This window comes from Topomyia yanbarensis, chromosome 2 (genome assembly GCF_030247195.1).
Source record: "Topomyia yanbarensis strain Yona2022 chromosome 2, ASM3024719v1, whole genome shotgun sequence".
NCBI classification, from domain to species: domain Eukaryota; kingdom Metazoa; phylum Arthropoda; class Insecta; order Diptera; family Culicidae; genus Topomyia; species Topomyia yanbarensis.
Genome location: NC_080671.1, coordinates 373,636,578 through 373,660,626, shown reverse-complemented (window position 1 = coordinate 373,660,626; position 24,049 = coordinate 373,636,578). Strand labels below are relative to the sequence as shown.

Here is a 24,049-nt window from a genome sequence, read left to right as displayed (position 1 = left end):
CTGATCATGATTGATCGGCTCCGCTAGGGTGGTTACTTCATTTTTATCGAGCTGCCCAATTTGGGGAAGTTCTCTTTGTAAAACTCCTGCATGACCACCCGGCAATGGTGAGTTTTTTGGCTACCATCACCTGTGTCATCTTCCACCTGCTTTTCATACACTAGGCAGCCGCACACTAACACACACTTCGCTATCGGAACAATTATAACTAACAACCGCACATTTGATTCGGCCTATAGGCTTTGCAACTATCGTCGTTTTTGTATGCACACTTTTGCCTCGCGTGATCGTTGATTCTGAGGCACGCATTAAGATTGAAACTAGTTTTTTGGCTATAAACACAGAATAATAAGGTACTCGGAAGAAGAACTCTATGACGTTGTTCGGAGGCGACATACAAAATGAAAAAAAACCTTTCCTGTCAATAGTACGTAATTTACTGTACATATTTGTTCCAAAACCCCTTTACTCATTACAAAGGCCCTAGAGTTGTACAAACAACAGACAAATACACAATTATGACTATTATTCGCCTTTGCTGTTTTTCCGCTTGAAGCCGTGTTTGTGCATTTCTGAAAATAAAAAAAAATGCATTAGGGATTTCATAATGGGTAGAAAAATATTGTACGTGTATTTTAAGGTGTAGAAAAAAATGTGCAATTTTTTTAGAAGCTTCAAAGCAAAAGAATGCGCATGAAATTAGTAAAACGTGCGATTTCTCACTCAATTTCTAGTAATTTTGAAATAAATGTTTTGTATCTGCCTCGACCAACGTTGCCTAACGTTATTACTCTCTAAACCCGGTTCCGGCAAGGTAATGACTGTTTTTAACTTCAAAATCATTTATATTTAAATGCAAAATTAGTCAGAATAAATAAGACTAATAATTTAAGAAACTAATTATAACCTTTTAAAAGTTATGTGTCTGACAGGGTCCTCTGTCACCCTTTCAGAATGCCTTTAATTAAATTCCAATATTATTTCCATAGCTGAACATGGAAATTTAGTGGTCTCTGAGAGCTTCATCAAGTATAGCCAGGGCTGCTGAGAGAGGGGTGAGACGGGTTGATCCCGCTGGATCCGATGTTTTAGAAGAGGCCGGAATTTTGAACCGTATATAATTTTGACAAAAAAAATTTCTTCAAGAGTTGTCCTACTGGAGCTTTAGAGCTGCGTTCTCGGAAGGACTCCCCGTCAGAATCACTCACTACAATTGCAGACGAAACGGTGAATGTCACCCACTAAAACACTGTTTCAGGCCAATAGACCTTTCTCGTCAAAAAATTTTATATGCAGAACAGCTTCCGTTTTCATCGCTGGATCAATTCTGAATACTGTCACGTTAATTTGGTGTCTCTAACTATTGAAAAAATCAAAAATTCTTCGAGCTGCCCATTTTACTCTGTATTCCCCTGTCCTATTTTACCTCGATTCTCCATACTTTTTCACCATTTGGATGAACTTCGAGTGGGGAATATGAAATAAAGTTACGGCGGGTAGCCTATAACATAGTTCCAGTGGCCTACCGCTAGCCGGCATCTGTTTTAATCTGGCTATTCGCCGTTTCGTTTACTGGGTATGAACTCCAAGAGTTCATTCCAATTTGTCAAAAACATTGTTTTGACGTAGATGAACCCCAAAACAGTGTTGCAGAATATACCGATTTATCGATATTTAAACCGATTTTTAATTTCAATACCAATAATGTTACCAAAAATACCGATTTCTTTTTTCTTACCAAAAAATCACGATTTTCATATAATAAGATATAATAAGATCAATATTATTACGTATGGGCCTTTTTAGAAAATGTCTTCACCTTTCCACATCAAATCATCCGGAAATTGATTCAGCAATCTGCCAGGTTAAATACCAAATACAAATATGTTAATACGGAATGCTCTGAGGATTTTTTGAGGACACATTTTATGACCCAGGTACACTGTCAGAGTGACAGCATACTTTGATGAAATTGTGCTAAAACTGGCTGCACTGATAGATTTGTTTTTGATTGTTTGACACTTCTAAATATTTTAGTTTTCTGCAGAAAAAATCTCAGAAAACTAACGACTGATTTTTGTCGACGTCGGGCGCCAGTTACAGTTACAGTTTGAAATTATATCTCACCTCGGATGAACGTGCCCGTTATGTGTTACCCCGCAACAGCTGACTTAACTGATTGTTCAAATCCTCGAATTTATCCTGCTCGCTGTTGTTCATGTTTTTATTACTTTCCCCTAGTTCTACACAATCATTAGCCATTGGATCGGTTCGTGATTTTAGGGAATAGTAAACGTTATGAAAAAATCCATTGTATAATATAATTATAGTGTATAGTTCATGAATCCGAAGTGGTTCAAAAGGATGTCGCTGTACAGATTCAGAGCGGCCGCTTCCAGCTCAGCAAAAGTGAAAGCCACTTGACGGTTAAATTCGTAGTGTGTCCGCTGATAGCGCTCGGGGACAGAAAAATCTCATAGGTCAGAGTCGCTTCCGACTTCGTTACCGTCAACATTAAACACAACAGCAAGATACTTGGAAAGGACTCTCGTTCGGTAAGTTTTTACCATAAGCTTCCCCCTGCAACATTCTTTTTCATGTCTAGATGTCCTTGTTGATTTACAGAACAAACATAATGGAAGCGTATTCTACACGCACATATTCACTCGGGCCAACCGTGTGACTCATTTGGAAAAAGGACTCATCGTCGGTTTCATGGCAGCGAAGTGAGCAGACAAAAAAGGCATCGTTTTTTCCACATGATCGTTCTGAGCAAAATTCAGCGATTTGCCAGGCATAAACCACCGATGAGACAGTACCCGTTCGGATTCAGGACGTTTTCCCATACATTGTACCCGGTCGAAGCGATGCAGATAACTGGGTCAAAAAGGCGGAGGTTCTGCGAATTTCTGCACTCGTAAGTGTTCTTTTTGTCATAACCACCTAAACTATTTTTGGAGCCATCATTGTTCCATGGGATTTAAATTTTCCTTTTCAATAAAAATAGGTTAGCGATCTGAGTATGACCAAGGACAAGGAATCAGAACCGGCGACTGACAGTCCAGAGAAAGAGAATGCGGAAAAACCTTCTAGTCCATAGCTCCTGAAGAAAAACGAGCTGAAGCGAATATGGAGAAACAGCTTCCTCCACGGAAAATGCAGAGGCATGCAAGTAAGTCGAAATATTTAGTGTCAGCTTTAAAATTACCCGATTAATCTTTTAGCGCGGCGGATGCAAGTTTGCTAATTGAAATTATTCGCAAAGATCTAGTAGAATTAAAACTGGAGGTGCTGCGAAACGATCCTTTTTCGACGCTATACTCGGTTAAAACTATCGACGCTTTGCACCTGATGCCGGAACTGCCCACCCCGAGAGCAGATGAGCGCTGGGGAATGTTTTCAGCCACCTGGAGGAGGAAGTTCAGCGCGGAAGAAATGTTACCTGACTTCGCCGATCTGGTATCTGGACTTTTTTGATGATCTCATAGAGATTGGGTGTGCAGATGGGCGTTTAAAGTTCTGGGAGGGAACGACTGGTAGCTTTTAGGTAAATTGTTTGGAGTTATTTGTTTTTTATTACAACTATTGACGGACGTTTCATTGCAGGATATATATGAAGCTGAAAACAACCACAACAATGGGGTAACTAACATAAACCTCGCCGGTGACAAAGTGATAGTCGCACGGTTGAGTGAACGAATCGATTTTCTGAGACTGGAAACGTACACGTAAGGTTTTCAGATCGATTGGGGATTTACGTCTGCATATGGGCGAAGTAAGTTCTATGTTTCAAGCAATTTTTTAAGCTCACCTAGGGCGCAGACAGATTTTACTTGTTCTTTTAAAATACTGTATATTCTAAGTCATTTAATTTTCACTCTGTAATGAGTATGTCATCAAGTGCCTTAATTCTTTTTCTTTTTAGCCCACGTACGCAGCGGTTCGGCAGGAAGCATTAGTTTATTTCAGCAACCCGCCGGCTCAAATCCGTCCACAGCGTTGCCAGCTCAACATCACGCATCCGAGGAGGAGCTTCGATGTATCCTGGAGTTTCACCAGCAGGGTCACCGGTTACATGTTTGGAAGTGGCGGGCGGTACAGTCATTACTGGCAGCCAGGGCCACACTGTTAACGTGTTCCGGCTTGATAGCCACCTATTGCAGTTCACCCTAAACGGCCATTGCGGTCCTATCACATGTATTTTCATAGACCAGTGGCAGGCCGAGATGGGCGCATCTGGTTGCCAGGATGGTGTGCTATGTGTGTGGGACTTGATACGGGGTATGTCAGCCAAATTTACGGTATGGCCTAAATCTACATAATTAAATTGATTGGTTATTTATAGGTGCCTGTATGTACAAAATTGAAGCCCATGACGACATGACGTCGCACTTGCCTGTTCCCCGAGTTACGCAATATCGCTCGGACTGAACGAACGAATACGGTTTTGGGATAGATTTCAGGGTCAGCCGCTCAACACCATCACCGTCAGTCATGCATATTCATCGCTTGTGATGCTGACGCTTCTGAACGAAGCCATTGCTAGCACGAGTTTTTGATTTGGAAGGATAGTTGCTGAGGACCATTCTCACAATAGTATAAAAGTTCTAACCTCAAAAACAGACAACAATAAAATGTATTTCTTTCTGAGTTTATAATATCCATTACATGATCAAATGCGCTGATGGGTTAGGCGTTGGATTCGGCTATATTCCATCGTCATTGAAGCTAGATCATAGAATCATGTTAATTTGACAGACTGCAAGTGTTATTAGTAGCACAAACAGCTAGCAGCCCAGCTAGTATTGTTCTTTCTGCTTGCAACCAACCTGGTTATATTGATGTCAATGCTAAATTCGCTGTTGCAGCTGTATGGTCGCTATACTGTCCCATGTGTTATGGGATTCGCTATTAACATGGGACAGTTATGCTTAGAGCACCAGATTCTAAAAGCGACCAATTTTGGCCAATCACTGGAGACAAAATCACGCGTAACAATTAATAATAAATTAAATTGTTGCTGAGTAATTTTTGTTGTACATGAATAAAACACCGATTGCCTCGTTACCTATGCTGCCGTGATCCGCATAACAGTCCCATTTGGGTTTCCTATGCAGATGGGACAGTTATGCGTATCACGGCAGTATGGCTAAATAACCATTAGAAAGGTTATGAGCTTATGTTATCGCATTTTATAATCATTTATACTACGTAACAATTAATAATAAGTTACATTATTGCTGAGTATTTTTTGTTGTACATGAATAAAACATACCGATTTCCTCGTTACCTATGGCTAAATAACCATTAAAAAGGTTATGAGTTTATTGTTGTCGCATTTATAATTATTTATACTACTTTCAAGTGATCGATTTTAAAGATACGACTCGCACTTTAAGCACCCCTTCACCGCGCCATCAAAATAAAAATAAGTCATACTCCTAATTAACTAATATTTATTAAAATATTTACTAAATAAAAACATAGACCTGATAGTTCGTTTGCAAAAAAACACCGAAGCACAGTGAGTTGGTGTTAATGCTCTATCTTTGATCCTAGTGCTGCAGGATTTGGCCAACATTTATACTATTTTTATTCAATCAACTTCAAGGAAAATGTATCACGTGAACGCTATATATATATATATATATATATATATATATATATATATATATATATATATATATATATATATATATATATATATATATATATATATATATATATATATATATATATATATATATATATATATATATATATATATATATATATATATATATATATATATATATATATATATATATATATATATATATATATATATATATATATGGACTTCTAAATTTGGTAATTGTTCCGAATCACACTCGACCTGGCCTTGGGTACAAGATATTTGCTTGATCTCCCACGAGCATGGTCCTGCCGGAGTGTTTGCCTCGCCCGATACCGGGGCAGCCTGTCCTAGCGAGGCTGCCTCTTGTGAATCGGAACCGCTGAACATTCCGATGAGGGCATGTCCAACGGTGTTACCGACGAAGCCGATCGCTACACTACCAGCAGTAGCTGCGATTTGAGCAATTAATCCAAAGGCCTGGTTGGGAGCTACCATTGGTGCAGCGACAGCCGAGTGTGACGCAGACTGGACCATCGGCTAACTCGATTCCGGCGAGGTGGAGCGGCTGCAACTGGTGCGGACCTATATTGCGATGTATATAATTTCAAGGATTACTAGAGATTACCAATTACCAGAGATCATCAAAATGTTTTGTGGCTAATGTTGTAATTCAGCAAAAAAACAAAACAAGTTAAATTGATCACAACAAATAAAATCGCTTTCTTCAACGAATCGTGGACAAGAAAAATCTAAATGCCAAATTTAATGGAACATTGCCTAATGACGTCAAATAAAAATGAAAGCCTAGCGAGCTTGTTAATACAAGATATTCGCATTTAAAAGTAAACCAAATCAAGTTTCTCATACTGTGGTCGAATAAAAAAAAATTCTAAGCCTATGTAAACAAGCTCTGCGAAATGTCAAAAAAGTGAGGTTAAACATTTTCATCCAATGCATCCAATGTTCTACAGCGAGAGGTTCATTTTAGTTTGTTTACATTGCTAATGAATTTTGTACTGCGATTCACCACTTCATTTACCGCGTTGCCAAGAACTTAAGTGAAAATATTCAAAACAGTGCTGCCCAAACGCACATTTTAAGTCCCACCATTCTTGCAGAGGTGAAAAAAATATTCAACATTCTTGCATATTTCAAATTTTAAAAAATCATTAAAAAATCATGATAGCTTTTAAAAATCTCATTTTTACGGAAATGTTCTTATAATTGTGTAATCTTTCGATTAAAAATAAGAAAAACAGGTGTTAGGTCTGACGAGAAAGGTCTATTGCAGCGGGCCGTGATTCTGATTGTGATATTGAGCGTACGGTTCAGATGTGCGGGTGTAGGTACTTTACGATCGCATAGGAATAAATGAGCGTTTAATTGTGCGCGCTTGAGACCACGACTCAGATTATAAGTGCTATAATAGCGTTCACTCAATCATCGGGCGTTTTTGTGTTTACGAAATCTTGGGCCTAGTTGTGCGTGGATGATCGGAAATGCATGTTCGCCCTTATTTATCATTGCGAAGGGCTCGGGCGTTTGTAAGTTAACGTGATCGATCAAGTAGGCGTTTGTAGGTCGTGTGTGCATTGGATGATCAAGCGGACCGAGAATCTTATACTTAAAAAATCATTAAAAAATCATGATAGCTTTTAAAAATCTCATTTTTACGGAAATGTTCTTATAATTGTGTAATCTTTCGATTAAAAATAAGAAAAACAGGTGTTAGGTCTGACGAGAAAGGTCTATTGCAGCGGGCCGTGATTCTGATTGTGATATTGAGCGTACGGTTCAGATGTGCGGGTGTAGGTACTTTACGATCGCATAGGAATAAATGAGCGTTTAATTGTGCGCGCTTGAGACCACGACTCAGATTATAAGTGCTATAATAGCGTTCACTCAATCATCGGGCGTTTTTGTGTTTACGAAATCTTGGGCCTAGTTGTGCGTGGATGATCGGAAATGCATGTTCGCCCTTATTTATCATTGCGAAGGGCTCGGGCGTTTGTAAGTTAACGTGATCGATCAAGTAGGCGTTTGTAGGTCGTGTGTGCATTGGATGATCAAGCGGACCGAGAATCTTATACTTAATTTTCAGTGAACGGTACGCGGCGCTCATCCATCTATGGAAGCTGTCCTTCAATGACAGCTTCATTCTCCGAACAGCCTAGATAAGCCATGTAGTGACGGTAGTGGTTGTTTCAAGTATTACACTGTGGACCATTGTTAAGGGGGTTTAAAATATTTTCAATGGCGAACGGAGCCTGGGAAGAGCCGGGCGAACTCCCCAGTATGCTGCATTACACAGCAGAACGTTTGCTCTACGCACCTATTCTGCTGAGACTTTCGTCTGATGGTAGTTCGGTGGAGTTTTGCTGGATTTCGATTATCACATTTGGATGTGTACAGTTGAACCTGCCCAGAGGTTGTGTGGTATCCAGTCAAGAATTGAGACATTGGGGGTTCCGGCCCCATGTTTTAGGAGGCGACTGAAAACAGGAGTCCCTAAGGCAAGGTGAAGTTCTGTTCTGAAAACTTGGTGACAGTAGGCTCTATAATATGCCAGTGGCGTACGGAGCATTTTGGGTTTTGCCCTTACTGTGCTATATGGTGGAAATGACATGTACCGCTTTCCAATCGACAATTGTTAGATCTCCAGCATAAACGTACAACAACTATGAATCCATCTCGACTTACGCAGGAAAGTAAAGCTCTCATAGCCTTGGTTTAAGAACCGTACTTAAAGATAAAACTAGCATATTGTAAAATAATTAACACTGCTTACAACAAGACAGGCATGACTAACTCATGTGAAATGCCTCGTGTTTGCATTCTTGCCAATAAGGATATAGACGCGTGTCTCATATCGGGCTTCGACCGGCCACTGCAAACTCAATTATCGCATGGCAACTATTCAGCGCGCTGAGCCATTTTCATGTGATCTTTGTGATTTCAACTACGGAAACTCATATCATCTGATATGCAACTGCCCAGCAGTAGCGCAATTGCGATGGCTCCTGGTATCGTGACAAAACTGGGTACTTATTAGTTCACGAAACGGACATCGGTACCGAAAGAAATTCCGCCACCTTATGTAGTCCTTGACTGACGGCGAACATGGACTGGAGAGTGTGCGAAAAGTATCCCAATAGCGACCACCAGGCGATTCGCAATCTCATCGGCAAATGAAAGCCGGCTGCAGCACGGAGAAGGACGACCGGTAAGCTAAAGTGGAAGACGAGTCTTTAACAAAAACCTCATTGTTGAATTCCTTTTGGCGAACAGCCGCATTAAATACGTTGATGCGGCTGATCTAACAAGAAGGATTGTGACGGCTTGTGACTGGAGCTTTTGACTGGAGCCATGCAGTAGACGGCGTGTAGCCCACTGGTTAAATGAGTAGCTCAGTACGCTACACGCTGCTTGTTATAGAGCCAGAAGGCGGGCTCGGAGAGCAAGATCGGAGAGTGAGAGACGATCGCAAGCGACGTTTCAAGAAGCTAGGAACGCTTTAAAAAGCTTAGCAAACCAGTTTGCCATAAGTAGCTGTGATGTGAAGTAGACGCCAATCCCTGCGGAACGCGTACTGAGTCGCCATGACGAAGATGAGCGCCTGTCGACACCAGCTGGAATATGCCCGGATAACTAAAGATAATCGTTGAGGGTCTCTTTCCGAAGCATGATCCAACTACCTGTTCACCGACACCGTACTGCAAAGAAGGAGGAGCAAACACAGCCGAGTGGCAAGCGACTAACGACGAGCTCAAACAAGCGTCGATGCGACTAGAAACAAAGAAAGCCGGATGGAATACCAAATATAGCGCTGAATGCGCTACCATGCGATCCTGGTATATCCAGACATGTTCAGAATGCTACTACAGAAGTGTTTAGATTATGGCAATTTCCCCGAAATGTGGAAGGTACAGAAGCTGGTGTTACTGCCAATGTCAGGAAAGTCACTGGGCCACTCAGCCTCGTACAGGCCAATGATGCAGCGCTGCACAGAAGAATGAGCCAGATGCTGAAGAGCTACTTCCACAGAAGATTATTGCTGTACGAGACGAACGGAGGGCAGAAGTCAATGAGAGTCACAGTGGAGGTTCCTCAGGGTTCCATTCTCAGTCCAACTCTTTGGAACGGGATGTACAATGGGGTCTTGACACTGCGGCTACCCGGGAAAGTGAAAATCGTGCGTTTCGTGGACGACGTGTCACTAACGGTGATGAGTGAGACACTTGGAGAAGTAGAGCTGCAAATAGCTCACCACAAGACGGATGTGTTGTTGGTCAACAACTGCAAAGCCACTGATTACAAATTTTGTGTATCAACATTTAAAAGCAATCAGTCCTCAACCTTGTCTCGATATTGCTTGCAACTGATGTGGTTGGCTTCAGAATCATGTTTTAGACAAATGGGCCCAGGTTTGTTTTTGTGTACAAACAGCAAAACATAGTCTGTTTATTGGGATGAAACGGGCTCTCTCTTCTCTGGCTGCTAATTACGAAAAGTTCGCTCGACCAAAAGCTCATTTTCTATTGAAAATCCTCAAATTTGAAGACGTTGCTCAAGCGTATATTTTTTCGAGAGTAAATTGTGAAGAAAACTAAACTGTACTTTTCCGTAAGGAATACACCGGATTCTGTTTTTGCACGCACTTTTTTTGCACGGATTTTTTTTGCACGACTTTTTTTGCACGGTTTTGCAAAATAACACGATTTTTATGTATAAAATACCTATTTCGATATACCAGTTTAATGATTTGATCATCCCGTGAAAAAAAAACCGTGCAAAAAAAATCCGTGCTATTTCGAGAAACCGTGTACAAAAAATCCGTGTTATTTCGAGAAACCGTGCAAAAAAAATCCGTGTTATTTCAAGAAACCGTGTAAAAAAAATCCGTGTTATTTCGAGAAACCGTGCAAAAAAAATCCGTGGTATTTTGAGAACCCGTGCAAAAAAAATCCGTGTTATTTCGAGAAACCGTGCAAAAAAAATATTTTTTTTAATAGGCATTTAGTAACGGCAGCTGAAAATTAATGGCATTGGATATTTGCAATACAAATGGGGATGATCTGCCAATGTGTAAAAATCACGTATTTTTCAATTTTAGGAAAAGAGTTGTTAATCAAAATTCAAGTTATGGTAGTTGAAAATCAATAATGTTGGGCTATGGTTTGTATAGGATTGTATGCTTTTTAGATATCATCAAATAATATTCCGGTTCATATATCACATCGCATTGGCAATGGAGCAATTGGTATTTGGCCAAGTTCCCCCGGGTAGTGCCACTACACAAAGTATATTAATTTTGCTTGTTCAGTTTGATAAGCTAGAAACTGATAGCGGAGATTTTAATATGCAGGGATACGCAATACGTATTGTTTGGTCTGAGTAGATAACGACTGATGTTTCTTTTTATCAACCAATTAGTGATCTCTGATTAAATAGAGCTTTCAAAGAGTTAGGAACAGGCACAAGTCTATTTTTTTTACTGAGATGGGACAAGTTGGTGCTGGACCTGTGGCCTTCGTCTGGTATGATCCATTCTCGTTGGTACGGATGTGTTCATGACTGGTTTGTAGATGAGTGGTCCTACTTACAAGCGAATTGATCACTTCGCTTGGGTGGGGATATATGTGACTTCAGCTAGCTGTCGAGCTTGGATATGTTAGCTGGTTCCAAGAAGATGTGCAGGACTGGCACCTACGAGAATGTTGATTGTTTCACTCGAGCTTTGGTTCTTGGAAATAACAAATCGCTTCCTCGGTGTGATATGCTCGAGTTGAATGCTCAGTGGTTGAAATGTGTTTGGAGGATTGGTGGTCTCCGAGAGCAGATGCGAATAACTCTGAAGTATCCAATAAAGGGAGATTGTATCTGTGGAACTGAAAAATATTGTCACTACTTTAGCATATTTTCCTAATGTATTGTACATCATAACAACTACCAATATCGACTATTTAGAACAGAGATTTTCAAATTCTGTTATAAGATCGAGAAGAAATATAGCACAGTTGTAGTGAATAAAGTATTTGCGAATAAGGGCCAATACTGCTGGCATCTTTTATCATATTTATTAATAGTCGATTGATCCGCTTCAGACCTAGGAGACGAAAGAAAAGAATAGAAACAAAGGCGGTTCTAATTCTAAATTGGTTTAGTATAGATATAGACGACTCAAACGCACTGGCAGGAGAATATTTTTTAGAAGTAGACAAATTAGAGGACATCACACTTTTTGAGACACACATGCACAAAACTTTATCGTCCTCCTGAAGATCGGTGTTTAATTGGCAGATAGTCGCAATTTCGTACGATTTTGCAAAGTTTGCCTCGCGGGACGGACCGATATCCACCAAGGCATAGGTTGCAGTCGTTAAAAAAACTAGATTCGCTAAGTGAAAAATAGCGAATTTTTCAACTTCAACTATATAGAATTTTTAATCAAACATTGCAAAATGGCAAATGTCAACATTGCAAAATGGCAAATGCTGCCTCTTTCCAGGAAAGAGTATTTAATTAAGTAAAAGCCAATCAATAGGCCGTTGAAAATTGACAATTTCTGACATTTCAATTGCGCAAGAGTCTTTGCATCAAAATGATTTTTTTACTTTTCATGAAAATTCTTTTAATGAGAAGATAACCATTTACATGAAAAAATCGCAAAAAAATACAATTTTGATATTGTTGTCCCAGAATCGAACAATGTTTCTTACCAAACTGTATATGACCGCATACTGTTCGAAAGGTCTAGTTTTCTTCGTTCAAAAAATTTTACAAAACCGAAAATCGGCTGAAAATGACAACGCAGCTAATTTTGTTGTGGCAAAGGTCCCAAAAAATGTTTGTTTGCTTCAAATTTTCGTGTGTACATTACTTTGTATCGCATTTGTTATACTAGTTCATTTTAAAAGTTTAAAATCACTGTAGCACAGTGTAATCTACAAAAAGTTAACAAACTCTAAATAGTTGAAACATTTTACCATTTTAACTATTGCTTTTCAAAGGACAATAACTTCTTTTAACGAATAAAAAAACTTACATTTTTCTAAAAAAAAACCTCGAAAAATTAAAAAACTTCTACTGGGCACACTGACAGCCCCCTTGTGCATTTAAAATGTCCAACAGTATTCATTGTTAAATACCATTAGAAAATAGCTGTTAAATAAAAAAAATCAGATTTTTTTTACACGGTTTCTCAAAATAACACGGATTTTTTTTGCACGGTTTCTCAAAATAGCACGGATTTTTTTTGCACGGTTTCTCGCAATAACACTGATTTTTTTTGCACGGTTTCTCGAAATAGCACGGATTTTTTTTGCACGGTTTCTCGAAATAGCACGGATTTTTTTTACACGGTTTCTCGAAATAACACGGATTTTTTTTACACGGTTTTTTTTTGCACGGAACGCATCCCCCGTGCAAAAAAAGAATTTGGTGTATGGTAATAAACCACGTTATGCATAACACACAAAACCTACTTTGAAATTGTTTTCGCGTTCCGTTCTTCAGCACATGATAGCCGTCGTGACCGCCATGTAGACTAGGGAATTGCAAAAAAGTTTTTTTTGAATCCTCAAAGGCCCCCCTCCCTCTCATATTGTGACAAATGTCAAAGTAAGCTCAGATGCCAAGTTTCATATCATTTGGACAATTCTAGACCCCCGCCCACGTCACTTGAAATTTTTGAAATTGGTACTATGGGAAAATATGGAGGAAAAATATATTAACCGCTATAACTTTGAAGTAGCACTCAGAAAATTACAATTCATCATTTTTTAAAGGAAATAAATAACCTTGGCATTTGAATAAAGATATTTTTGTTTGTCAAAAAATACGGGAAATTGGAGCTCTGGGTTATTTTGTCCCCAAAATCCTCTATTTTCAATATTTTTTCGCTCTGTGATGCAAATCATACATATTTTCCAGTTTTTGTAATGTGAAAAAATCTCAGAAATCGAACGGAATCTTTTTGATCTTTGTCCGAATACGAGAAGTTGGGGTTATAGGGCTTTTCGTCATTCATATAAAATGTTATCATTTTCTCGTTCATATATCTCTAACATTTTTCACTCACTTTTAATAAACTGTACCTACCTTTTCTGCCATTTAAATACTAGGTTAGTTCCATAAAAAAGAGATATTAATTGTAATTTTCTAAGTGCTACTTCAAAAGTTAGAGCACTTAATATATTGCCAAGGTCTTGCCAAGATCTTTGCTAAGTTAAATCAAAGTAATCAGAGTTGACGGTTGTTTCTTGAATGGAGGAAATCCTAAAAAATTGCTGCTTAATTTATACGATTAGGGGAGCCCGGGGCTAGTTGGCGGTTGGGGTAAGTTCTTGTGTACCTCAAATTATGTGAAACCCGTTATCCAATGTGTTTTTGTTGCAAAACGATTCTTTTGGTGGAAGTTGTAAGTGATATTGTGTTTTCGAGCATGCCAAGTAAATTTTAAATACTTTGCGTTATTTAGGGTGATTTTCAATCTATTTCCCGAATGATTATATTTTTCGATAGCGCGTGAAAAGAGCTTTCAGTATCCGTATAGATATTACATCATGCCGCATGTTCTATTTTGCAAGATCTATCTACATCAAAGCGGTAAAAATTGAAAACTGAAAACACTGCCAACTAGCCCCGGTCTCCCTGCTAAATGCTTCATGAAAAATTGTTCAACATACACATTACCATTTGTATCTTGTTTGATACACGCTGCCAACAAGCATTTTATATCTCACACATTAGTTTATCAAGCCAACTCAGTACGCAGTAAGCAATATTTGGTAAAAATTTGGCAAAATTTAATAAAATAGGAATGATGATACTACTACCGCAAAAAATGAAAAAAAAAATTCCCGATAAAAACATTTGGGGCTCAAACATACGACGAGTTGTTTGTGAGGTCCTCTGAACCGCCAGACCAGACTATACGCACTCTTGTTTCTAAAGGTAAAATATCTGTTAGTTTGGTTTTGAAAGGAGGTGTGTTTAAATTTAATATATCTTTTGAGAAGAACAGTGCTAATAGTTATCATGCAAATCAGAAAACACCCCCCCCCCCCCCCCACGCGGTATCGTATCAGAATAGGATCCTCGATGGGTAACTTACTTCCCTAATGCATTAGTAAACAAAATCAAGCCCAAAATATTTTCATCTTCAAACACGGTCCAAAAAAATGAGGACGAACATGGTCAGGCGATTTAAACAGTTTGACGTTTAACTCAACTCCTCGCCTGTGCTAATTGCCCCTAGGAACAAATGCAATTTGCGAATGCGATTTAAAGGCAATTTCAACACTTAGGCAAATTTTCTGGCGGCTGAAAAGGACTTGGTTGTTTTTTGCGTTTTTCAAACATGGCGGTTCATGTTTGGCTTAAGATTAAAATAGTTTTTTTTTAAACGATTGGCGTGTTCTTGCTTGTATTTTGTTTGTCTAGAGCACTTCATTTAGCCAACGAATGTGGGAAATTGTGGAATCGTGTGTAAATATAGTGGAACAAGATATCTGACCAAAACTCTTAATACAAGTCAGATTGTGGTAAGTTTCGGTGTGCAATGCCAATTTCACCTTTGATTCTTCCTAGTGTAGTGATAAGTTTATGTAAGTAGATAATGAATCCGAAAATAAGTAATATTTGAAATTTTCATATTAGGCAATTAAGGGCGATTAAATGGCGCGTTCTCTGGTCGATTTGGGGGCGATTTAAGGGCGGGTAGAGCGGCTAAAAAATGACGGCGGCAAATCGCCCAAATGTTGCCGTGTTTGAGAATTCCTAATTTAGAAAAAATTAAATAACTCCGCCAACGATCAAAAAGTCGTTGGACTTGGAATCGAATAATCATTAAAACTAGGACATGCCCTTGATAAAATGTTTGAAAATATTTGCGTATTTTTCATGACAAATTTGCAAAAAATTGCTATTTTCATATTGTCCCAAAATCGCTCAATATTTCCTCCAAAACATCATAATATATCAGGTGGAAATGTCTATTTACTTCTTTTCAAGAACTATTACAAAATTGGCTAAAAATTGACAGCGTAGCTCCAGAAAGTGTTTTTTGCTATAACTCAAGATTTTGAGGGTTTACAACATTTTTCAAACATTGTCTTGTGTTACATTTGATGAGACCTACAACCTACACTAGTTACTATACTTGAAGTTCAAAATCACTGTATCACGTGTAATTAAATCACGTTGAACATTATGAAAGAAAAATCACCACTTTTAGCTGAGTACCAAATATTTCAAACTAGAAATGGAACTAAAAATATAATCATCTCAAATCATTATATATTAAAAATTATAAAATTCGCCTTATTGGATGAACTTGTGATTATTCATCTGTACCAAATCGGCATTCCTTTTGGCTTACTAGCGAAGTCTTCCGTCTGATTGCACCGATTTTTTTTTTCTACCGAAAAGATTTAAAACAATCACACCATATACATACAGTAAATTGCAAGCCTTCGCCGCTTACCCTATCGATATTGGTACATACTTTGCATCCACTCATCGTAGTGCATCATTAGATCTCCCAAGAGGCGACCATCGTACTCAGGTGCCTTCGAGGTTCCCCCGTACCTTGGCGGTAAGACCTTCGGGCTAATGTACTTAGCCAGTGAGGCCCTGTTCCGACCATGGATAATCTGCTTTTCGCGCATTTTCTTCGACATCAAAGGTTTCATGATCGAAAACAGTACGTTGTACACCATTCCGTTATTAATCGTATGTGCGTGCAGTACCCTGATGGGTGAACATCTATCCATCAAATCCAGCATGATGGCAGTTGAGTGTGGAGTGAACTGCACTATTTGGGTCATTGAGAGACCATCCACATCGAATATCATTTTGTAGCCGTGCAGCTGCGCCTCCTCACTTTGCATGAGCACCGAAACCACGGCGTTGACTGCAGTGTTGAGTTGCACCAGTGACACTTTAGATGGATTCCATTTTTCTGCGCGAAAAAAAATAGTTGAATTTTGAACATCCTACTACGAACAATCGAAAGATTCTTCACACACTTCCTGATTCCACCACAATAATCACAGCCCCATCTTCATCCCGTTCGGGGACTATCCACACCAAACCTTCATCGAAGACGTGCCGAATCGAAGCCACACTTCCAAAGTACTCCCAGTTCTTGGCCTTCTGAGCACCAGTGGCCTGCAATATGCTGTACGTCTCCTGTGGATCGTACTCACCCACTCGCAGGTACGTATTCACATACCAATCGTCTTCGAAGGGTAAGTTAAACCTTCCGTCAGCTGCCACCAATCTACGAATTTCCTCCATCCCGTTTTTCACGTTCTCGGGAGTTTCGTTAATGGCTAGGCGGGCTTTCGATTCGAACTCCTTTCCGTGTTTGCACCGGTCCTCGAAGAGGATTATCTGGAATCCATTGCCAAGGTCGATGAAGGGATGATTTTTATCATCATACTTTAGAGACATCCTTAATTTATATCCACGATACAATTGAACACTTTACAAAATTCGTTCAACAATGTTCGAATCTAAGGCCCAAGACTAGACTAGACACACGCACTTAAGTTCGAGATGAACCTTCTCAGACGCTCGACGATGATCGACTGATGCTTGTGATGAGTTCGAATAGTTAGAGCCTCGCAAAGGATGTGATTCAGCAACGATTTTTGTCAACTCATCAAATTCGATTCGGAGGTCAATCGTTGTAGTTTGAAACCATTATGTGTCCAGGGATGATTCTGCGATGATGCTTTTAATTGAGAAACCGTTACTGGTCCTTGTAGGTCAAGTGGCGCTAAAATGTTTTTACCTTACAGGAGGTGTGCATGTGCATTTTAAAATTAGAAAAGTACCTGGATACTTTCTGCGATATCATTGCATCGGAGATAGTCACATCCGACGTTGCCAGGTGAATCATATCGATTTGCGTAGATACAGACAGTTTGGTCGGTTGTTGATCCGCAAGCGGGCCATCGTTCGACGAATGACGTTTATCTAATTATTTTACGTTCGCCAGCACATTTTAGCGTTAGCAGCATCGATCGAAAGCGTGAACATTTGTGTAAGTACTGTCAAGGTTATTTTTTGTGTAAGCTCATACCAGGTACAAAAAAGCGCGGTATCGTGGAAGCTTAATTGACTGGACTGAGCTGAGCTTGCGAGTTTTGGGTAAACGTATTTCGACCATGAGAATAGTGTGCGTTTTTAAGCCTTATATACTTGAAAGTAACTAAAAGTACAAAAGTTCTTTTCATGTTCTTCTAATAGTATACAAAAGAAACAAAACTAATATACCGAGCAATTTAATTTATAAAATCAGTGTATCACTGTGAAAAGTAAGACTGAGATGTAAATAAGTTCAGCACCTTGCAAAAATCTTTAAACATGTTACCGTAGTAACACACTAATTTTGTTTTTAAGGAAATTTCACATAGTTTTATTGTAAAATTGGAATTGTACAAAAACCTCAATGTTCAATATGCTGTATTAAGTTTCAATATGGTGAAAGATCATTTTTGTATACACAGTGTGTATTACACACCTAGAAAAAACGTATAAATTTGCGTCCCCTGACCCTGACATATACGAGCATCAAAAATGACCTAATTTTATGTTTGATTTTAATTTTACATGACGTCGAATTTCGCAAATCACATAATTTTACTCCACATATAGTGTTCGTTCTGAATGGTAAATAGTGCAATTCTCGACAAACATCTCGCACTCCTACACGGCTCCCAATTATACCCACATGTTACCAGTCAGCTCGGGTAATTCAGACAACTCTGGTTTAATCATCTATTACCAGAATATCGGGGGCATGAACGGCGTTATTACTGAATACAATTTGGCAATTTCTGACAACGTTTATGACATGTATGTATTCACTGAAACTTGGCTAAACAGAATACATTATCAAAACAAATTTTTGGTAGCTCTCGGTATACAGGCAAGATTGAAACAATGATAATAGTAGCAAACAGAGTGGTGGGGGCGTACTGATCGCCTGCAGCACAAAATTCAAATCCCGTCTGGTGTCTCTTTCTAACTGCGGTAGCGTTGAGCAAACCTGGATCGCTCTCACACTTACACACTGTACGCTGTATATTTGTGTGCTTTACATTCCACCTGATTGCGTTAACGATGCCGATCTAATTGATCAACATTTGCATTCTCTTTCATTGATTACTGATCAAATTGGTTTCAATGATAGTATAATTATATTAGGCGACTTCAATCTCCCTGGTATCAAGTGGGTCCGCAGCTCTTCAAATTATTTATATCCTGATGCAAATAGTTCTACAAAAGCACCACCTACTTCAAAACTCCTAGATGCTTACAACACTGGCGGTCTAGTTCAATTGAATGACAATAGAAACAGTAACAATCGCTTGCTAGATCTATGCTTTGCCAGTCAAGAGTTATCGAATACTTGTACCATAACCGTTGCTCCTTCCCCGCTAGTTAAAACTTGTCGTCATCATCCTCCCCTTCTAATGGCTATTTCGGAAGGTACTCCCGCCGTTTTCAATAATGCCGACGAGACAACATACTAAGACTTCAGAAATGGAAAATTTGATGCCATGAATCAATTTCTGACATCACTAAACTGGAGCTCTCTATTATCCAACTGCGACTACAACTTTGCAGCTATGTTATGGACGCACATAACATTATAAGCTATCGACCAGTTCGTACCAAAAAAAACCCGTCGTGAACCAATCCATCCCCAATAGTCCAATCAAACTCTGAAAGGCTATAAACGTGCCAAACGGTCCGCACTTAAGAAACTCACGAAGCATCCCTCTCTTCATTTAAGAGCGCATTATTTGCACCTTAACAATCGCTACAAGCGATTGAATAAAGCCCTCTATTTTGCCCACCTTCGTCGCATCCAGAATAATCTGAAAACTAACCCTAAAAGCTTCTGGAATCACGTCAACGAACAGAGAAATGAAACTGGACTACCAACTCACATGATACTCGATGACGTTCAATCATCTACTTTGCCCGACATATGCAGCTTATTCCGAACGCACTTCAGCAGTGTTTTCACTGAAGAAACATTAACCAATGAACAGGTTTCTGAGGCTGCCAGAAACGTCCCTGTTCGTTCTGCAATTGGATCCCATCCTATTATTACATGTGACATGGTAAGCACAGCATGTTCTAAGCTAAAATTATCGTCAAACTCTGGTCCCGATGGAATTCCATCTGTAGTACTAAAGAACTGTTCTAGCAGTCTACTGATACCATTATCAATCATGTTCAACAGCTCTCTACAGTCTGGAGCTTTTCCTGATACATGGAAGAAGTCGTATATCTTCCCAGTAACAGCAACAAATCTTTATCTCTAATTATCGCGGGATTGCCTCATTGTGTGCTGTTTCAAAGCTCTTTGAAATAATCGTTCTAGATTTCATTACTCACAACTGCTCTAATTACATATCCGAGACTCAACACGGATTTATGCCTCGTCGATCAACTTCCACGAACCTTACATCATACACATAATTCATTATTCGATCATTAGAAAATCGTCAACAGGTTGATGTTATATACACCGATTTCTCAGCAGCTTTTGATAAGATCAACCATAGAATAACTGTTGCCAAGCTGGATAGGCTCGGATTCAGTGGATCTTTATTGGATTGGCTTCAGTCTTACCTTACCGGTCGCGAAATGGCTGTAAAAATTGGAGACTGCACCACTGCTTATTTCGCTGTCAGCGCTGGAGTTCCTCAAGGCAGTCATCTTGGGCCATTCATATTTCTGCTCTACCTCAACGATTTGAACGTTTCAGTAAATTGTCTGAAACTATCATTCGCCGATGACTTTAAGTTATACCATCTAATCAAAAATGCTGAAGACACTGAATTCTTACAATCACAGTTAGATATATTCACTAATTGGTGCACAGTGAATAGGATGGTTTTGAATGCTTCAAAGTGTTCTGTTATCTCGTTCACCCGCAAACGCTCGACAATTACATACGACTACAATATTTCGAAAAAATATTATTAAGCGTGAATCTTCTGTAAAGGACTTAAGAGTTATTCTCGATCCCAAACTAAATTTTAAGGATCATATGGAATACGTCATTTCAAAGGCCTCCAAGCTCCTTGGATTCATTTTTCGAGTTACTAAAAACTTCAGCGATATACATTGCTTGAAAGCACTTTATTGTGCTCTGGTTCGCTCTACTCTCGAATATGCAGCAGTGGTTTGGTCACCTTATTACCAAATCGATGTCCAGCGCATTGAAGCTATTCAGCGAAAGTTTGTTCACTTTGCTCTTCGTAAGCTACCATGGAGGGACTCGCTAAACCTACCGTGTTACCAAGACCGTTGTCAACTTATCGACCTCGATTTGCTGTCTGTTCGTCGAGACGTTGCTAAGGCAGTTTTCATTGCTGATCTGCTTCAATCAAGAATAGATTGTTCTGATCTTCTGCAACTTGTGGATTTTGACATTCATCGTCGTATTCTTAGATTTTATTCATTTTTAAGAATCCCTCGAGCCAGAAATAATTACGGCTATAATCAGCCATTCATTAGCATGTGCCGTCTATTCAATCGTTGCTCCAATGTTTTCGATTTTCACCTGTCACGTAGTGCTGTAAAACAATTATTTCTAAACTCCCTGTCTCGATAGTCATAGCTCTAGTACTAGTCCTTAGATATAAATGAGGTTCTGTAAATGTTAATTGTATAGTATTGGTCAATGAAATGTATCATTTGGAAATGTGTAATCTGTTGATACAAAAGATGAGGATGTTTTATGCCGCCTGGAGAGCGATATTGGAAGGTTGCAAGAATTTCAGCTCCAGGAGGCTTTTCCCTGCTCCAAATAAACAAATAAACAAATAAAAAAAAAATCTGATTACAGCTTAAACGCCAGCTGTCAAAATTCTCTTTGAAAGGAAATTCCGGACAAACCGTTACAGGCATAGCAGTTAATCAAAGAGAAAACTTTTCTTTTTTGTTTACTATCAAAAGGGGAAGATGGGGTAAAACACACCCCCTAAGGAAATATGATCATAACTCAGCTATAGAACATCAATCGGGAGAATTTAATTAATGATAACCTTTTGCCAACATTTTCTTCTTTAATTACAGTCATAATGCTTTGCAAAATAATCAAGAACATGAAAAATATTCGATTCTTCAAAATCATTAGAAATCGCCTTTTGAAAAATAAGCGGGGCAAACGCACCTGTTCGGGGGTAAAATGCACTACAACAACGGGGCAGAATGCATCGCAACAACGGTGCAGAATGCTCGGCGAACAAGGTGTTTTCTAACGAGATGTCACAAGAGTGTGCCATTAAATAGCCTTAGGTTTTTTCTAAATTTCTCATGTATTGAATGATGTATATTCAAAATTTTATGATCATTTGATAAGAGAACGATTTTTAACATCAGTTTAAACGTAGCAAAGTCCGTACTTTTTAATGATTTTCATTCCCGAAACCACAATTGCTCTGTTCATATCAAATATATGTTGCTGTTTTGATTTTAGTCCAATTTTAGCACAACTAGTTTCATTGTGTAGAGGAACGAAAGAACCTGGTTTGCGATTAAAATACATCCGGTAAATTTGCTTGGAATTATTACTTTTTCGTTTAAATATGTTTGAGGTGATCAGATCAAAAATACTTATTTCACTAATGTATTCTGTACAAATTTCGGAATCATTTCGGAACGGTCACATAGTATAAATTCTAGGGGAAATAACCTCTACTTTTCGTATATCATGGTCTCGTTCTGCGCCTAGGTGCGCAAAAGGGTTTAAGGAGATTTTGAAGCTTTGTTGCTGATATGGAGGCGCATGGTGTTTTGTATAAAATAGTTAGACAATCTACAGTAAACCAACACGTTATACAATGGATTGAAAGTAGTGTTCTTCATTTTTTATGATATTGCTGACATTGGTGAACAGTAACGGTAAATCTATCATGAAAACGGGTCATAGTTATAAGAAAGGTTCAATGACACTGTAGAGAAAAATGCATTTAATATTTTACGACTTTTGACATAAAAAACGAGCTCAGCGCCTCAAAATTAGCATGAATTGTAATTTAGCCAAATTAGGTAACATTTGAGGTTTTGTCCGTCTTTTGTTTGAAGATCCGCCACTGTGCGGCATTATGCCCCCGATGGAGCAGAGATATAAATTTAGCAAAAAGTGAATTATTTAGCAGATTTTTTATATATTTTCCGACAGAATAATGAACAAAGGTATAAATAAAACTGGAATGCACTGATATAATAATACAAATTGCATTTATAAGAGCCGAAAATCCTTGTTGCACGAGCCACGATAATGACATGACATGTTATTGTCTTTTGTTTATTTCTCGAGCTTCTATTGATGTACGGTTATCAAATTTTGACAAAGTATGTTTACTATGGCGGACTTCCGACTGGTGTTACCCTTTTCTAGAAATTTTCAGCAGTTTTTTATATAAGCAAGGGGTGCATTTTGCCCCGGGGGTGCGTTTTACCCCATATTCTCCTATCTGTGATTGGCGAGTGTCCGGAGTTTCCTTTCAAAAAGAATTTTGACAGTTAGCTTTTAAGCCGAAATCATACGTTTGTCGAGAATTTTATGTCATTGCGCATGTAAAGTAGGGTAACCAACCTAATTTGGACTCCTACATATTTTGGACCATGGTAATGTATTTGCCTTTCTCTGCATCATTTGTTTGGTTTGATGCAACAATTACATTCCTTTAAAAAGGTTTCGTTGTAATGTTTTATCTAAATTATTGTGGAAGGGTCCGAAATGTGAAAAATTCATGCTGTAAAGAAATGTCATTTTCAAGTTTCTGTCAATGTATAAAACATCCATTGACAGTATACGTTCAATAACAGTAATTTTGGAGCAGACTTGTGTATGTATTGCATTAAAAAACTTCCTCTAGGGGTCCAAAATTGGTTGGTTACCCTAAATTCCCCATACTCACACAGCAAAAAAATATGAAATAAATTTATGCGTATTTCATAAAATCTCAGAAAAACTTTTGGCGTAATTATGTGTCACGAATAAATTTACGCTATATATCATGCACATGAAATGATCCCTGAGAATCATGCCAATCTGTATGTTTCTACGGAAATTTACATTATTCTGCTCGAGACTTGCGCGCTATTCATTCAACTTTCAGCCAAAATATCTTATTTTTACACGATTTTATACGAAACAGTGTTGAACAGAGAGACAAACTCACTACGTTATACACACATGCATGAGCCGCAGTTCAATGTGCTTAGAGCGTTCGTGCTCAAGTGAACCTTATGTATGAGCATGCCACTTTGCAGTCACGTTGTTATGTGTCGCTTTAGCTCAGTCAGTAAGGGAGTGTCGTTGGTGAGTCAATGATCCTTGGTTCAAGTCTTGGTATTATTTAACGGGATTTTTGTTGATGTCGTTACACA

The 24,049-nt window shown here is 38.7% G+C and overlaps 1 protein-coding gene and 1 long non-coding RNA gene across 3 annotated transcripts; one reads left to right on the top strand and one right to left on the bottom strand.

Moving 5' to 3' along the window:
* Window positions 1-414: 414 nt before the first annotated feature.
* LOC131684578 (clavesin-1-like) lies at window positions 415-17,199 on the bottom strand. 2 transcript variants are annotated; one of them, XM_058967582.1, is made up of 3 exons: window positions 16,648-17,199; window positions 16,104-16,580; window positions 415-572 (listed from the first exon to the last, which is right to left on the bottom strand). In XM_058967582.1, the coding sequence occupies exons 1-2, from the start codon at window positions 17,072-17,074 to the stop codon at window positions 16,105-16,107; spliced, it is 903 nt and encodes a 300-aa protein (XP_058823565.1). In that variant the 5' UTR covers window positions 17,075-17,199; the 3' UTR covers window positions 415-572; window position 16,104. The 2 variants fall into 2 exon arrangements, with proteins under 2 accessions (XP_058823565.1, XP_058823564.1); XM_058967581.1 differs by having other exon boundaries at window positions 16,125-16,580.
* On the top strand, window positions 1,802-4,565 carry LOC131684580 (uncharacterized). The gene is made up of 7 exons (XR_009304663.1): window positions 1,802-2,555; window positions 2,626-2,917; window positions 3,008-3,172; window positions 3,225-3,547; window positions 3,607-3,775; window positions 3,926-4,281; window positions 4,346-4,565. It is a non-coding gene; the product is annotated as an uncharacterized LOC131684580 (long non-coding RNA).
* Window positions 17,200-24,049: the final 6,850 nt, after the last annotated feature.

Bases quoted from the DNA above. Each gene is read 5' to 3' on its own strand.
- LOC131684578 (XM_058967581.1), bottom strand. From the start codon at position 17,074: ATGTCTCTAAAGTATGATGATAAAAATCATCCCTTCATCGACCTTGGC. The intron at 16,581-16,647 runs GTGTGTGAAGAA...TTTTTCGCGCAG, and splicing joins TATTGTGGTGGAATCAGGAA to AAAAATGGAATCCATCTAAA. The intron at 573-16,124 runs GTATGTACCAAT...TTTTATTTTCAG, and splicing joins CTACGATGAGTGGATGCAAA to AAATGCACAAACACGGCTTC.